The sequence below is a fragment of the Alligator mississippiensis genome, chromosome 1, assembly GCF_030867095.1.
Source record: "Alligator mississippiensis isolate rAllMis1 chromosome 1, rAllMis1, whole genome shotgun sequence".
NCBI classification, from domain to species: domain Eukaryota; kingdom Metazoa; phylum Chordata; order Crocodylia; family Alligatoridae; genus Alligator; species Alligator mississippiensis.
This window is the reverse complement of record NC_081824.1, coordinates 444,272,428-444,289,107: the sequence shown is the minus strand read 5'-3', so window position 1 is coordinate 444,289,107 and position 16,680 is coordinate 444,272,428. Positions and strand designations below refer to the sequence as shown.

At 44.9% G+C, this 16,680-nt stretch overlaps 2 protein-coding genes across 6 annotated transcripts in view; one reads left to right on the top strand and one right to left on the bottom strand.

The window, feature by feature from the left end:
* CNTN5 (contactin 5) overlaps positions 1-16,680 on the top strand; it is a 1,172,720-nt gene that overhangs the window by 334,917 nt on the left and 821,123 nt on the right. The gene's annotated exons all lie outside the window — the stretch shown is intronic.
* LOC102576112 (AP-2 complex subunit mu-like) lies at positions 11,991-14,010 on the bottom strand. The gene has a single exon (XM_059724520.1). It carries the CDS (start codon positions 14,008-14,010, stop codon positions 13,003-13,005), a length of 1,008 nt encoding a protein of 335 aa, XP_059580503.1. The 3' UTR covers positions 11,991-13,002.

Here is a 16,680-nt window from a genome sequence, read left to right as displayed (position 1 = left end):
GGATTCACTGTGTCTGAAAATGTTGAGAACTACAGGGATATAATAATCAATATAAACTTTTTAAGTAACATGATTTATTTTAAGTACAATGTTATAAACAGATCCCTAGTACCTGTAGATTGTGAAAGAAACAGAACACAGTCTTCTTTCCACCTCAGTTTAACATCACAGAGGGAGAGAAGCTGGCTTCAGTTAAATTACATTAAATAATTCAAAGGCTATTATATAATAAATTATCACTTATAAATTAGAGAAATTAAATAATGGGCAAGATTAACCTACCTAAACATCATAAAATGGGAGACTTCAAAAACAGAAAGATGCAAGGACCTGATCCAAATTCCACTGTAGTTAATGGGAATGTTCCTTTTGATGTTAGAGGGTTCTGGATCAGGTCTAAGATGGGAGATGAGTTATCCAGTCTTCTAAGTGGCAGAATTTAAAGATCAGACAGTTTATTTTGGAGAGCAGGCATTGTAAAGATTCCTTTGCATTACTTTCTTGGGAGTGGGGGGGAACCAAACTTCATAGACATTTAAGTGAATTCTACCTGGATGGATTTGCTCACTTTAAATACTTAACATTAGTTCAGAATGTATTATGGCTTGACAAATATTTGATATTTAATTTGCAATATAAAGATAAAATGTAAGTAAATTTGGACCTTTAGAATCTCACAAATGCAGGGGGACTCGATAGCTGGGGACTGAATTTAGAGGCACAATATGGCCTTAACAATTCTATGTTCCTATGTCCCAAAAGTAAACTATAGCATTCTGATAAGAGTATTTAAGCCTAACCAGTTTAGGTATATCCAGTGTATGGGAGTGGTGGGGAACAGGAACCCTCCCAATGACAAAATCTAAAAAAGTGATAGATGTTGACAGATGAGCAATTCATTCTCAGAAGGCAAACCTGGCAGAACATTGAGTGAGAAAGACAGCTATATGTCTAAGGAAACAAATAACCTGATATAAAAAGCATATGAAGATAAAGTGAATGAAGATAGACAGCTGTGTAAGTAAAATAATCTCACAAGTCATTTGGTAGAGAGAGGGCATTCCACATGTGACAGTTTTTTAACTCAGTAGGATGGTGAGTAAGGAAAACGTTGAGATCAGTCATACACAACAATTACATTTAGCTTCATAGAAACAGAGCAGCAAAGACATACCTTGATACCATCATGTCAATAAAAACATTGAGAGAGCTTTGCCAAGTGAGGCCAGCAAATACAACTGATCAGCTCCCTGGACAGAAATTGTCTATTTGTTTGCATTTAACAGGTAACTTACAATAAGAACATGGGTCCTAACTGTGATACTGGTGACTCTGAATTTCCACGATTAATGAAGGAAACCTAATGAAGGGAGGTGTGGTCAAACCAGAGTAATAGAGATGGTAAATTTAGAAATGAATTACCATCTTTGGCTTTGATTCACCCAATAAATGTAGGGAAGACAGATGGAAAAAATGGAGTTATTAAAAGTATCCTTTAACATTTAATTAATCTTTCCACTGGAAACGCATGAAATGTCACCACTGATAGACAGGTACAGTGCATTTAGCTATAAGTCAGTATACATTTAGTACTATTAACTATTTATAAAAAAGGGGAGGAGTGTGTAAAATAGCACTAGGGCAGTTATGCTATTGTCAAGATTTAATGTGTCAATTTTAAACGTGTATTTCCAGGTGGCTACACTTTTTATGCAAACTTATTTTGTGGGATGCACCGTTTGATGCTTGCTCTGAAACTACTGGCACTCATTTTTCCCCCCAAAGTAGAAAATGTTGTGGAATTTAGTTTGCTTATTTATACATTTTGTGTATAATTATGGATGGCTTTTTTAATATGGAATATTCTGTGGTTAACCAGTCATGTGGGCTTAGCTAAATGAGAAAATAATTTGAGAAATAAAAATTCCTTGAGTACTACATTCATTTTCCATAGCAAAAAAAGCACCTGCAGAGTTCAGTCTTCCAGATAAATTCATACTCAGTTACACTTATTTCTGGAACTGTGCACACTGAAACAAATGTAGCTGTATTTATTTTAGTAATTGAATTAAAAAATAAATGCACGTGCAGGAGTGTTTCTTTGGCTGATTACTTCTGTAGCTAGGAGATCTTTGGTACAACTAGTGATGATTTTCTCTTGTAGACTATATTACTTGTGTACCTATATTAGCACACACAGACCTGTAGCTATGAGTTTGTGATCATTTCATTCTTGGGGTTTTTCCTGTTTGTTTATTAATACAGGCACCTCAATTAGTACAACAGTAATTCTGAGATTTTTAATTTCTTAAAGGGTCAGCCACACCTGCCATACTCCAGGCACATTGTTCATATGTTGCATTTTGTATCACTATATGAACCTTACCTGCTTGATATATTGTAGAGAGGGCTTTATGTAGTTTACATAACTATCTTAACAGTTCAACAAAATAGTTGGTATGAAATAGTGCTGTTACACGTGAATACAATCTAGAAGTATCATCTTCACAAAAAGTCAAGACATTTATGGATGATATCTTTGATTAGACCAACTGTTTGGTTGGGATAGACTTAAACATGTTTTGGGGTATCGCAGTACTCTACAGAGATACCTAAAAGTTTGTCTAAGTCTATACCAACCATGCAATTGATCCAATAAAAGATATCATCCACATATTTCTTGCCTTTCACATATCTCCTGGACCATCATGGCTACAGTATCACTTTAGCACTACCATTTTCGAAACAAGTCACTTTTGCTGAAGATGCCTTATCCCTACTGATTTTTCCCAGCGTCCAGTTGCTTCTTCCAAAGGAAACTACATGTCCTCAAACTTGGCCACATAGGAAATCCCACTTATCACTGAGATGCATGTAAAGACCATTCCGTGTTTCAGTCAATAGGGGTTCTTGCTCCAAGTCCATCTGTCCCTATCACTTAATCTAAGGCCATTGACACATTACACTTAAGACATGATTAACTGGAGCCATCAATACCTGCTAGAAGGAGCATTTTGAGACCTTCTCAATCAAGACTCTGTTGTTGATGAGAGTATTTTCAATTCCATCCTGCAACACCCAGTTAGAGATGATCTTGGAATCCCTCCAATCCTTGATGAGGTGAGGACAGCCATCAAGCAGATGAAGAACAATGAGGAATCTGGAGTGAACAGAATCCCTGCTGAAATCTTCAAACAGGGAGGAATGATGAGGAAGTCTCAGATGACCTCAGGGACACCGTGATTGTTACAATCTTCAAGAAAGGAGGCAAGTCCAACTGTGGAAACTACAGAGGAATCACCTTGCTGTCTGCCACAGGAAAGTTTATTGTGAGAGCTCTCCTAAACCATCTCCTTCCACTTGCTGAAGAGTTCCGCCCAATATCTAAGTGTGGGTTTAGGGTACCAAGAGGCACAACCGTCATGATCTTCACAGCTTGTTAGGTGCAGGACAAATGCCAGGAACAACATAAGGCTCTCTACATGGCCTTCTTTGACCTCTCAAAAGCTTTCAACTCTATCAGCTGATAAGTGTTGTGGAGGAAGTATGTATGCCCACTGAAATTTGTCATCATTCTCCCCCTGCTCCAGGGTGGTATGTGAGTGGTGGTTCTCAGTAATGGATCTGTCACAGAGCCTTTTGAAGATAAGCAAGGTTGCATTATTACTCCAACACTCTTCTCAATATTCCTTGCCGTGATGCTACATCTGACCACCAACAAGCTCCCAGCCAGAGGGGAGCTAAACTGCCAAATGGATGGTAAGCTGTTTAACCTCAGCCAATCCCAAGCCAAAACCAAGACCACCTCAACCTCAGTGACTGAGCTCCAGTATACTGATGATGCTATAGTATGTGTGCTCACTCAGAAGCAGACCTTTGGGCAATCATTGACATATTTACTGAGGCATACAAGAAAATGGTCCTCTTCCAATTAAGGTCCTCCACCAATGAGCTCCTAATGAACTGTCCCCAGCTCCAGTAATCCAGATCCACAGTGAGACTCCAGAGACTTGAGTATTTCCCATACCTTGGAAGCCATCTCTCACAGAAGGCTGATGTTGAGGAAGAAATCCAACATTGCCTGAGAAGTGCCAATGCAGCCTTTGCACGCCTGAAGAAACAGATACTCAAAGATTGTTCAAAACCAAGTCATTAGTTTATCAAACAGTCATGAGCCTCACCTTGCTGTATGGACCTGAGGTATGGGCAGTGTATAGGAGATAGCTAAACTTGTTGGAAAAGTAGCATCAACACTGCCTGGAGAAGATCCTGCAAATTCAGTGGGAAGACAGATGCACCAATGTTAGCATCCTCCTACAAGCAAGCAGCACAAGTATTGAGGCAATGATCATCCAACATCAATTTTGTTGTGCTGGCTGTGACAGGGGGCCTCCTGGGGCCGAACTCTGTGGCCCGCCCGCCTGTCACCGTGACAGGGGGCCTACTCAAGGCCGAGCTCTTCGTGGCCCGCCTGCCTGTCTCTGGGCAACTGCCTGCTTATCTCGCCCGCCACGCCTTTGATGATAATTGATTCATATATCGATGTCAATTAAGCGGGAGGCTGCCCATTGTAATGCCCCAATGCCAAAGGGCACTCTGCGGCTCCGACCTCCCCTAATACTGCAGCCCAAGCTTCGCAGATGGCATCATGGTGTTCCTAATCACTGCCCCACGCTAGGCCCCAGAATCATCCTAACAGGACCCCTCTCTGATCCTTCCTATCAGGCAGCCACTCCGTCTTCATCCGGGCTACCTCGCCCCCCCGAAGCTATCTTCCCCTCTCGGGTGTGGTTCCCCCGGAACCTTCAGCCTCCTGCCCTGGCCCACGTCAAGGCCAGTCGGGACCCCAGGCCCCCGGCTCTTGGGCGTCCCTCGCGGTGGGCCCCCGGCCCTTTTGACTACTGTAGTCCTGGCCCCAGCTTGGGCCAGTTGAGGGTACTCTCCCCTTCAGGCTGGGTCTCTCTAGCCGCTCACTCTGTCACTGGGCCTCACCGTGCCACTACTCCCTGTCCTCTCGGGGGCAACCGCAGCACCACGCCCACATCACTCCCACTCTCGGGGTCCGCCCTCTCTGGGCCCCTCACAACACTGGCCCATCTGGGCCCTCCAACATACGCATGGGTAACCCACCCAGTGCTGGTGAGAGTTAGGGGTTAAGGCACCCCGACCTGACTTTCACTGGGGTAATAACTGGCCTGGCATTTCCTGGGGGCTCCCACACCACTGAGAGCCCCACCAGACCACCCACTCCCGGCAGGGTGCAGTTTCAGGTCATGCCCAGGACCATGAGCCTCCTACCAACCCCTTGCAGCTCCCCCTTACCTCCAGGTCATTCACAGCAGCCCTACAGCCAGGCAATATTGCTACCTGACCTCCTGCAGCCAAACTGCCTTGTTTATATAGGCAGCCTAGGCCTCAAAATGGCTGCCCTAATCAGGCACCTGGAGGCTGCCAGCTCCAGGCCCTTAAAGTGGCAGAGACACCCTGTGCTCTGCCACACACCTCCCCCCTTAAATCATCACCGCTCCCTCCTGGGGCTCACTCATCACTGCCCCCTCACTGGGGCCCCTCATCGCCGCCCCCTCACACTGGGGCTCCCCATGTCCTCAAGCCTCCGGTCTTTTAGGCCTCACGCACTACTATCCTCTCAACTGGGCTCACCGTCCTGCTGTTCCTTCTCCCAAAGCTACTTTCCCCTCTTGGGTGTGGTTCCCCCGGAACCTTTGGCCTCTTGCCCTGGCCCACCTCAAGGCCAGTCGGGACCCCAGGCCCCCGGCTCTTGGGCATCCCTCGTGGTGGGCCCCTGGCCCTTCTGACCCTTGTGGTCCTGGCCCCAGCATGGGCCAGTCGAGGGTACTCTCCCCTTTGGGCTGACCACCGCAGGACCCTGCCCCCTCGAGGCCTATCGTTGTGCTGGCCTTCTACCGGGCTTGATATATGGCCTCTCTCGGGCTCCTCGTCGCTGGCCCCCTTCACACTGGGGCCTCTCACACTACTGCCTCCTCACACCGGGGCTACGCAACCCACTGGTTGCAAGTGGCAGGCACACACAGTGCACTGCCACACACCTCCCCCCTTAATGGGGCTCAGGGTCTATGCACCCCACACGCAACCCTCTGGTTGCACCTATCACCGCCCCCTTCCTGGGGCCGGGGTCTATACCCCCCGCACGCAACCCTCCGGTTGCACTGGCCATTTCATCTGGATATCCAACTCCAGGCTCCCAAAGCAAGTTTTATTGTATTAGCTCAGCCAAAGCATATGCTCCAAAGGAGGGCAGAGAAAGTACTTCAGGGACATCCTCAAGGTCAACTTAAAAAATGCAACATCAATGTCAGCTCATGGAGACTATCACCCATGACTGCCCCAAATGGAAGAGTTTGCTTCAGGGATCTCAGTGCTTTGAAATCTCATGACAAGGATAAGCAGGAGCAGATACTGTGTGGCATGGACCAAATCAAGAATCCAGTGCCACCCAACCCACATGGAAACACACGTCCGATTTGCAGTTGAGTCTGTCAATACCAGATAGACCTCATCAGCCATCTTTGGACACACAGATCAGACAGTCATAGAAGACTATCATCCCTGACTGCAACAGATTGCTGAAGGATCACATTTTAGGTAGTGATCTGGCCATTTAATTAATGGTGTAATCAGAAATAAGTAACAACGTTATTACACAAAATATGTGTAATAACTTCATTGCTGGTTCCTATCATACCTTTAATTGAATATGTGGCCAGTGCTCCTCGCCTCTGGGGAACACTCCTGTTTACTCTGGAAGCTGGGAGCACTGGTCAGCTGATTAGGGTTCCCAGCTCAGGGAGCACAGTGAACTCCTCTAGCTGAGAGCCCCAGTCTGCTAATGGAGCTCCCAGCTGTGGGAGCACTGGGTGCACCCCTGCAGCTGGTAATGCTGATCACTGCTGGAGTTGCCAGCCATGGCAATTCATGGTGCACGCCTGAAACTGGGAGCTATGTCAGTTGATCAGAGCTCTTAGCTACAAGGGTGCGCCGTACACACCTGCTGTTTGGAGCTTCATCAGCTGATGGGGCTCCCAGCAACAGGAGTGAAGATTGCCAGGCAAGGGCACCAGCAATACGGTGTGATAGGATTTGATATTCAGTCCCAAAATAATGCCTTCTGCCATGTATGTAGCATGGCAGGAGGTGGCATAGGTGGGATCATACATCAGATCCCATTGCATCTTCTTTTTAACATCTGTCAGTGGCCTGAAGGAAATCTCTTTAAATGTTAGCATCAGAGGTTCTATATCAATCTGAACCAGCTCCATCCAGCACAGGTCAGATCTCCCTAAACAGTGGAGTATGTTTTCACTGATAGTTAAGAGTCAGGTTTAAAGGACCCTCTTAAAGAATCCAAGCCACTTGATCTACCCTCATCTACATCTTACCTTGTGGCCCATTCAAAAGATCTTCTTGTTGGGATGCTTTATCTTTGATTCTAGGAATCAGATGGATTCTCTCTTGTTCTGTGCTTGGCTCTAATTACAGGTAGGAAAGACAGCCAATAAGTTGATTACAGTGTGTCTTTCCTTATTTGACTGATTTTATTTTTGATGTGGAAACCTTAACTCTGAATTTCATCATGTCTTTTGCAATTCAAATAATCAACCTTCAAATGTCATTCAAGGTAGGACTTTGGACTAAATGTAACGATTATCAGTGTTACAAAAGGACGGATGACCACGATTAAATGGGTTGTCATTCTTTCAAATCACTGTTCTGTTCAAAGATATTTACTCAAGAATGCTATTATTTATTTATTTTTTTACCATTTAGACACTTGTAAAACTGATGCTTCTTTTTCTGTGATTGTTTTTCTGTCAAACAGAAAAAAAATATATTTTTAAATGACTGGATATAGCTCATGGATAGACTAGAAGATTGCAAGATGCAAAGGACAAAATCCTGAACAATTTAATTTAGGCAAAATGTATTTGGTCGTTTCCCTTTGTTGGGACTTCAGGATTTGCAGATGTAGGTATAAATGTCTTGAACTTAAATGCTTTTAAAGTGGGCTTTAATTTTGTGACAAAAATGGATTTTTGATTGGCAGTTGATAAAAACATAAGTCAAATTTCTACTGACAGTAGTTCTCAATGAAAGGTCTTATAAAGGAACATTCTAAAACAGATTACAAAGCACGGTCCAAATGAGACTGTTGTCTGTTTTACCAAAGTTGAAACAAAATATTTCTTGCTGAACTTCTACAATTGGTTTCAGCTGTTGAAAGTATTTCTGGAAATCATTCCCTTTTTCTTTTGTTAAAAAAATACCCATCCCTGCAGTCATTGAATGCTGGCATCATTTAGAAATTTTGAGTTACATTTATTTACACAGAGTTACTATTCATTCCCATAGGTCTAGAATTACATTTTAAAAATGACTAAAATATAATTAAGATTCAAGTAATGTAAATTTGTGCTTTGAATTCTAAAACAAAAATTACATTAGGTTAATGTTCTCAAGAGCAGAGAGGAGCAAATAGCATCGTCCAGATTTGGCCATATTAACAGAGATACAATTTCAGTAAAAGCCTTTTTAATTTGGCAGCACTTGACAAAAGCAAATAATTAGGTCCCTTATTTAGTTTTAAATTGAGCCTTTCCTCTTTAAAGGCTGTTTTGAGCCTGCTTGGATCTGCAGTGGAATGATTGACAAGGCATTTAATTTAAATCACCATAGCCTGGATTCAAATCTTGCATGCACCATACTAAATAAAGAATAACTGACCTAAAACCAGTGAAACTTTTCACTGGTGTGAAACTGGTGTAAAGAAAGATTAGAATTATGTCCTGCATCTGATAGATATCACCTAGGAGACAGCAGTATGAAATGAAAATTACCATTAGAAATTCGGAGCAAACTGCTTCTCTTCCACAGTGGTCATCTTTATTTAACTCTTCTTTGAAAGTCTTTTCTTAGAATTTCCTAGGTAGGAAGGACAGGCAGGGGAGAAGAGGAGGAGGAGTTGTACTTTATGTAAAAGAGCCATATGCTTGCTCAGAGCTCCAGTATGAAGCTGGAGATAGGCCTGTTGAAAGTCTTTCGGTTAGGGTCAGAGGAGAGAGCAACAAGGGTGATGTCATGGGGGGGGGGGGAGTCTGCTATAGACCACCAGACCTGGCCAAGGTGGTGGATGAGGCTTTTTTCAAACAGCTAACAGAAGTTTCCCAATCACAGGTCCTGGTTCTCATGGGGGACTTGAATCACCCTGACATCTGCAGGGAGGGCAATACAGCAGTGCTCAGGCAATCCAGGAAGTTTTTGGAGAGTGCTGGGGACAACTTCCTAATACAAGTGCTGGAGCGGCCAACTAGGAGCCATGCTCTTGAACTGCTACTCACAAACAGGGAAGAATTGAGGGGGAATGTAGTAGTGGATGGCAATTTGGGCAGTAGTGACCATGAGATGATTGAGTTCAGGATCCTAAGGAAAGGAAGGATGGAGAGTAGCAGAGTAAGAACCATGGGCTTCAGAAAAGTCGACCTTGACTCCCTCAGGGAACTCATAAACAGATTCCCTTGGGAAGCCAGTCTGAGGGGGAGAGGAGACCAGGAGATCTGGCTGTACTTTAAAGAAATCTCACTGAGAGTGCAGGAATAAACCATCCTGATGTGCAGGAAGACTAGCAAGTATGGGAGAAGACCAGTTTGGTTTAGCAGGGAAATCTTCAGTAAATTAAATCACAAAAAGGAAGCTTATAAGAAGTGGAAACTTGAACAAATATGTAGGGAGGAGTATAAGAACATTGCTCAGACATGCAGGGATTAAGTCAAGAAGGCCAAAGCACAATTGGAGCTGCAGTTAGCAAGGGATGTGAAGGGTAACAAGAAAGGTTTCCACAAGTTGGTTGGTAGCAAGAGAAGGAGCAGGGAAAGTGTGAGTCCCTTACTGAATGGGGGAGGCAACTTTGTGACAGAGGATGCAGAAAGGGCTGAAATGCTCAATGCCTTTTTTGCCACGGTCTTCACAGGCAATGTCATCTCCTAGACCACTGCACTGGGCAACACAGTTTGGGGAGGAGATGAGCAGCCCTCAGTGGTGAAAGAACAGGTTAGGGACAACTAAGAAAAGCTGGATGTGTACAAGTTCATGGGACCTGATGGGATACCTCTGAAGGTGCTGAGGGAGTTGGCTGATGTGATTGCAGAGCCATTGGGCATCATCTTTGAAAATTCATGGTGATCAGGAGAGGTCCTGGATTATTGAAAAAGGGCAAGCATAGTGCCCATATTTAAGAAAGGGAAAACGGAGGATCCAGGGAACTACAGACCAGGCAGTCTCACCTCAGTTTCTGAAAAAATCATGGAGCAGATCCTCAAGGAATTAATTTCTAAGCAGGTGGAGAAGCAAAAGGTGATAAGCAACAGTCAGCGTGGATTCACCGGGGCAAGTCATGCCTGACCAACCTGATTGCCTTCTATGATGAGATTACTGGCTCTATCAATGTGAGGAGGCCAGTGGATGTGATGTACCTTGATTTTAGCAAGGCTTTTGATACGGTCTCCCAAAATATTCTCACAGGCAAGTTAAGGAGGTATGGACTGGATGAATGGACTATAAGGTATATAGAAAACTGGCTGAAGCATCGGGCTTAGAGAGTAGTAATTAGTATCTAGTTGGCAGCTAGTATCAAGTGGAGTGACCCAGGGGTTGGTCCTGGGGCTGGTTTTGTTCAATGTCTTCATCAACAACCTGGAATATGGCTTAAAGTGCACCCTCAGCAAGTTTGCATATGACACGAAGCTGGGGGGGAAGTAGTACGGACGTTGGAGGGTAGGGCTAGGATTCAGAGTAACCTAGATAAATTGGAGGATTGGGCCAAAAGAAATTGCATGAGGTTAACAAGGACAAGTGCAAAGTCCTGCACTTAGGACAGAACAATCCGAGGCACTGGTACAGGCTGGGGGCTGACTGGCTGGGCAGCAGCCCTGGAGAAAAGGACGTGGGGGTTACAGTGGAGAAAAAGATGAATGTGAGCCAACAGTGTGCCCTTGTTGCCAGGAAGGCTAATGGCATACTGGGCTCCATTGGTAGGTGTGTTGTCAGAAGGTCAAGGAAGTGATTGTTCCTCTCTGCTCAGCACTGGTGAGGCCACATCTTGAGTATTGTGTTCAGTTTTGGGCCCCCACTTTTAGGGTAGTTTGTCATATTTTATGCTTTAAAGTTGCACCTGTTTATAGAGTGGTGAATTACAGTATTGTTTAAAGTTTTATTTTATATTCAGCCTAAAGTTCTGTATAGTCTCATTGTTATCTGAACTTTTCATTTTGCTGGAGTTTGCAATATCAGCTGGCCTTGCCTCTTGCAAGTGGCTTATTGTCTTGAGTTTGCTTGCATGATGTTTCTTTCCTTTTCTCTCACTGTGAAAAGTTATTCTAACACAATATAGTAAAAGTTTTGTTAGTAGCTCAAATTAACTGAACTTGACACTAACCAGCTGAATCAGAGGGATGAAGTAATTGGATATGTTAATGAAAGGTGATAAAGGATATCAATGGACAATGCCCGAAGTAAGACGCTAGAAAAAGGCCAGATTATAGATTCATAGATGTTAGGGTCGGAAGGGACCTCAATAGATCATCGAGTCCGACCCCCTGCATAGGCAGGAAAGAGTGTTGGGTCTAGATGACCCCAGCTAGATACTCGTCTAACCTCCTCTTGAAGACCCCCAGGGTAGGGGAGAGCACCACCTCCCTTGGGAGCCTGTTCCAGACCTTGGCCACTCGAACTGTGAAGAAGTTCTTCCTAATGTCCAATCTAAATCTGCTCTCTGCTAGCTTGTGGCCATTATTTCTTGTAACCCCCGGGGGTGCCTTGGTGAATAAATACTCACCAATTCCCTTCTGTGCCCCCGTGATGAACTTATAGGCAGCCACAAGGTCACCTCTCAACCTTCTCTTGCGGAGGCTGAAAAGGTCCAGTTTCTCTAGTCTCTCCTCGTATTTTTTTTTAATTAATTTTTTTCCATTCTACATACTTTATTAGGTCTAGAACTGGACAAAAATCACAAACTGTACGAAATGGAGACCACACTACCAGAAGCAGAGGATTGTGGGTAGCAGCAGCATTCCTATTGGCCCAGAAGCATCGGTAGAAGTGTGGAGAGGGGAGGCTGGGGCAGGGGCTCTTACTGGCCATTCCTGTTGCAGACTGTGGAGGATGGACCCTGCCATTCCCATCCCGGAGAGTTGGGCTGCCCTCCACCCTGGTGCCGTGCAATGAGGGGAAAGCTTCTGGCTCGAGTGAGCCAACAGGTGAGGGACATAGAGGGGTGGGAAAGTGCTCCAAGGACCTGGCATGGGCTTTGAAATGCTGCGCCACCCACATACACACCAGCAAGGGGGCAAACCCTCATGCTGTTTGGTCACAAACCTCCCCGCGGCAGGACTTGCTACTGAAGACTTTGCAAGAAACAAAGGCAGCCAGGCCCAAAAGCCCGGCACCCCCTCCGGTGCCTCAGAGCGTACAGCAACACCTACCACAACAGCAATAGCTAGTACAGAGCCAGGAGTAGCTTCAACTTGGATTTGTCCAGTCTATGGTTTTTCAGGCCTATTCTACGAGTACATATGCACAAGAACTTCAAAAATACTAGGATATGATGCAAGTAGTAAGACACCAACAGAAGAGGAGTTTAATGGTGGACGTTCCCTAGAAAGATCACAAGGGATGTGGTTAGACTAGCCCTTCCCTGCCCTGGGACAGAAAGCAGGAGGTTGACGACGCTCCTCCTGTCCATGGCTGGGTTCTGAACTTCGGCTGTGACAGGTCACAGGCGGACGAGTCCGTTCCCAAGAGGAGCCACGGGCATCTGTCAATCCATGTGCAGAGGGGGCCAGATGGATGTTCTCTGAACGTACTTGGAGACCGAGGAGACTGGGGGTTGGCTGGGGAGAGAGGGAGCCCGCCAGGTTCTCGGGGCTAGCATCTGGTCTCGTAGATCCCACTCCTGCCAATGTACCTCACCCATTATATCACATCGTGGTCACTGTAGTTCAGCTTTGGCTCAAAGATTTTCAGGTAACGCACCTTCAGCCCAGAGGATGCGAACGGGACCTCAACGTTCATGGAGATGGGCGGCCGAGCCCATTTCTTCTTGTCATTGGTGGGCAGTAGCTCTATCTCCGCACTGATCTGGGATTCCTTCATTCCTGCCATGCGCTTAATCTTCCAGACAATGGCGTTCTCACTGGCCTTGTACTTGGCGTTCCCCTTCATGCAGATGACCTGCACTCCACTGGTGTTGAGTGGAGTTGGGATCCGGACCTCTATCTTCTGGGCAAGCAGGGAGGGCTTGAAGTTGGATTTGATCACCACCTTCACTTCCAGCTTGGTGCGGCCCACCTCCCGCACCAGGGGGATCACATGGAAGGGGAGGATGATGTCTTTAGTGGTTCGGTATCTCATTAGTTCAAACTCTCCATCGGGCGGGATGAAGCTGATGCTCCTCTCTGAATCGAATTTGCTGAGCCGCACGCACTGGTGGAAAGTGCAGTCATCGATGGCGATGGACTGTTTGCCACTTTTCCCCGTTTCATCTGCAGTCCCTTTGCCCTGTTTCTCAATGACGATCTTGTCATTCATGCCAAACTTACACTCTGGCATTCCGCTCAGATAGCTCTTCATCACCACCCTGCCAGATACATGCGCACTCAAAACCTGCCCCTGCGGTGACATCAAGAGATTCACACTCTCCAGTACATCAAGGAAAAGCTCATTCCTACGATACTTAATCCCCTCGCATCTCCAGCCAGTCTGCCCAGTCACCTGGCTGGTGATCTGAGATTGCTCTTCCTTAGTCTGGTGCTGGCTCTTGATGCCTTGCTGAGTGATGAAGGTTTTCAGGGCCCCCGTCTCAGAGTTCTGAGGGTAGTCAAAGTCCAGGATTTCATCCAGCAGCTCATAGATCAGGACAAAGTTGTTCTTTATGTTCTCCTCGCTGATATTGCCGAAGTCTGCAGTCAGCGTATTGTCCATATTTTATCTTGTCAGCATATTCCTTTGTTTAACAGACCCATCATGAGCACACCTCCCAGGAGGAGGGCTACAACCCCTAGGCAGAAACCTCCTCAGACTATATCAGTCTGACCATGGGGTAAAATTCCTTCCTGATCCCAAATGCGGCAATTGTTCTGACCTTCAGCAGAGTGGCAAGGAACGTCTAGCCAGGAACCTCTGGGTTTTAGTCCAAGTAGGAGTATTTGCACACCCCAGTCAAAAATGCCTATCTTGGCCACAGCCAACACCCAATGTTTCTGAGGAACCAACACCACCCTGCCACACACACACATATACACATACATACAAAACAAAACCAAAAAAATCCCCAAACCCCCATGATCTAGCAATAGGTAGAGAGAAAAATTTCTTCCTGGCCCCTTTGTCATGCAGCAGAGCCCAAAATCATGGGAAATTCCCACAGCATAGCATGGGCATAGCTACTCCTAGCTCAATGTTTCCCAATGTTTTTCACCTCATGGCACACTTACATGGCCTCTCCCACCCCACGGCACACCAGCTCAATGTGGAGCAGGTGGAGGCGGGGTGGTGAGCAGCCGAACGTGGAGTGCAGGGTGCATGGCCAGAGCAGTGGGGAGTGGGTGGCGTGGCACATGAATCACTGGCTGGAGCCATGCTGCCCATCTGGCTGGGGGCATGGTGGGGGCGTGGCTCCAGCCAGGCAAGGGGCGTGGCTCCAGCCCAAAATGCACCTGGTCAGGCCTGATGATACACCAGTGTGCCACAGCACGCCGCTGGGAAACACTGTCCTAGCTCATCTCTGACCAGTGCCTGAGCTGAAGTTGAATTAAAAAAGGATTGTGAATCTAGCTACTTTCTCCTCAGTATTGTGAGTCTAACCTGTTTTCTTTCTCTTACCTGATTCTGTTTGGTGAAGTCAACCTGACTATGGGAATAGTTTCAGGTCAGCTAAACCGGTTAGGTTTTTTGGGGGGGCAAATAAAATGTTTCTCAAAAAGAAGAAAAAACCCACCCAGACCTAGTCCAACTACTAGGTGCCTGATGCTCATGAGGAAACAGGGGTGCAGTTCTGAACGCCAAGCTAAGCACGACTGATTCTGACAGAAACTTCTGACCCTCGGCTCTTCTGGGCGGTGGCTTCCAATACTAGGCCCAAATTGCTGAGTTGTAACTGGTGAAGGACACAAAGCATCAGAGAAAGTAGCTTTAATGACTTTTTGGTTCCCTGGCCTTTGCAGCACTTCCCAGAAATTGGTAGATGGTAGAGTTCTCTGGCTATATTCCTTTCTGCTCAAAATTAGAGATCAGCCTCTACTCTGGAAAGTGTAATTTGATCTGCACATGGCAAAAGAGAGTTAGGTAAGCTATGGCTTAATGCTGGATGTATTCAACTTTTAGAAACCTAAAAAGGAATGAATGTCAGTTGTTTAATAACTGGTGGCAGAGACAGATACTGGCTAATATTGATACAGCAGTGTTGCTCAGGATAATTTAACATTTTAATTTAGGTGGATTGTGCTTATTTTTAAAATTAAATGTCTCAACTGAATTATTTGCATGCAAAACACAAAAAAAATCAATCTGTTCTGTAGTATTCTTGTAGCACAATTAGAGTTGTGAGAAAATAAAACTTTATTTCTACTTTAGTGGTGTCTTAAAGTGGTGTCTACTGTAGTGGTGCTTTGGGCATTGGCAAAAAGCAAATGCATGCATAGTATGTGCTGTCCATCTGCTTTTTACACATATTGTGCAGAACTTCTGTAGCCATCACTTGTGTGAATCTTCTCTGCTCACTCAGGCAGATATTATCTTTAGGTTATGCGAGGGCCTTTTCACACTCTCCCCCCTCCAGATTTTTATTTCAATTTCAGACTTGAAATTAAAATTAAATTAAATGAAAATTCCACCAAAAGTAATAGTTTTCATCTAGTACTGTGCCAAACATTTTAAACAGTCTTAGAGTTGGGATAAAAATAGTACAGAAGTCTCATGAAATTTCATAAATGTTTAGCCCTAAAGAGAAACTTATGATAAGAGCTGAAACCAAGAAAGATGTAAACATATTATAAAGTCTGGGTAGCAGAAGCATAACAGGGTAACAGACAGCTGGGACAGTGGCAACCCATGTGATAGCTGTGACTTCTGGTTGCCAGGGCAGTTGCAGCAGCAGTTGTTATTTTTCTGCTCTCATGTCTCCCCTAAGTCAGCACCGTGGGACACTGCCCTGGTCACCCTGCCTTAGTTAGTTTACTGCTGGAAATCATATCTCCTCACTAAAGTCCACCTTCAGAGCTCTGAAACACATTGTTTCCCCTTAATATATGTTGTCAGCCTTCTGTCACTAGTATTTACCAAGATCATCGTTTTAAATTATGAAAACATTTAGAAAATATTTATGTGACAATGTTACACTTAATTGTTTCTACTTCATTTGAAACATCTGGCCTGCATTTACTGAATGCCTAATTGCTGAATTTTCCTAATGTATTAAAACTAGAATAGTTAGGTACCCAATTCCCTTGGGTTTGTTTGAAAATCACTACTTAAAATAATTCTGCTAATTATTTTTATTGGGGATATAAACATTTTCTATATTTTTTGTTACATTTCATATGGCACAAATACACTTAACACAACACACATAAATGCTTGCTGAGTGCATCAGGG

Excerpts from the sequence above, each read along its gene's own strand:
- LOC102576112 (XM_059724520.1), bottom strand. The coding sequence starts at position 14,010 with ATGGACAATACGCTGACTGCAGACTTCGGCAATATCAGCGAGGAGAAC.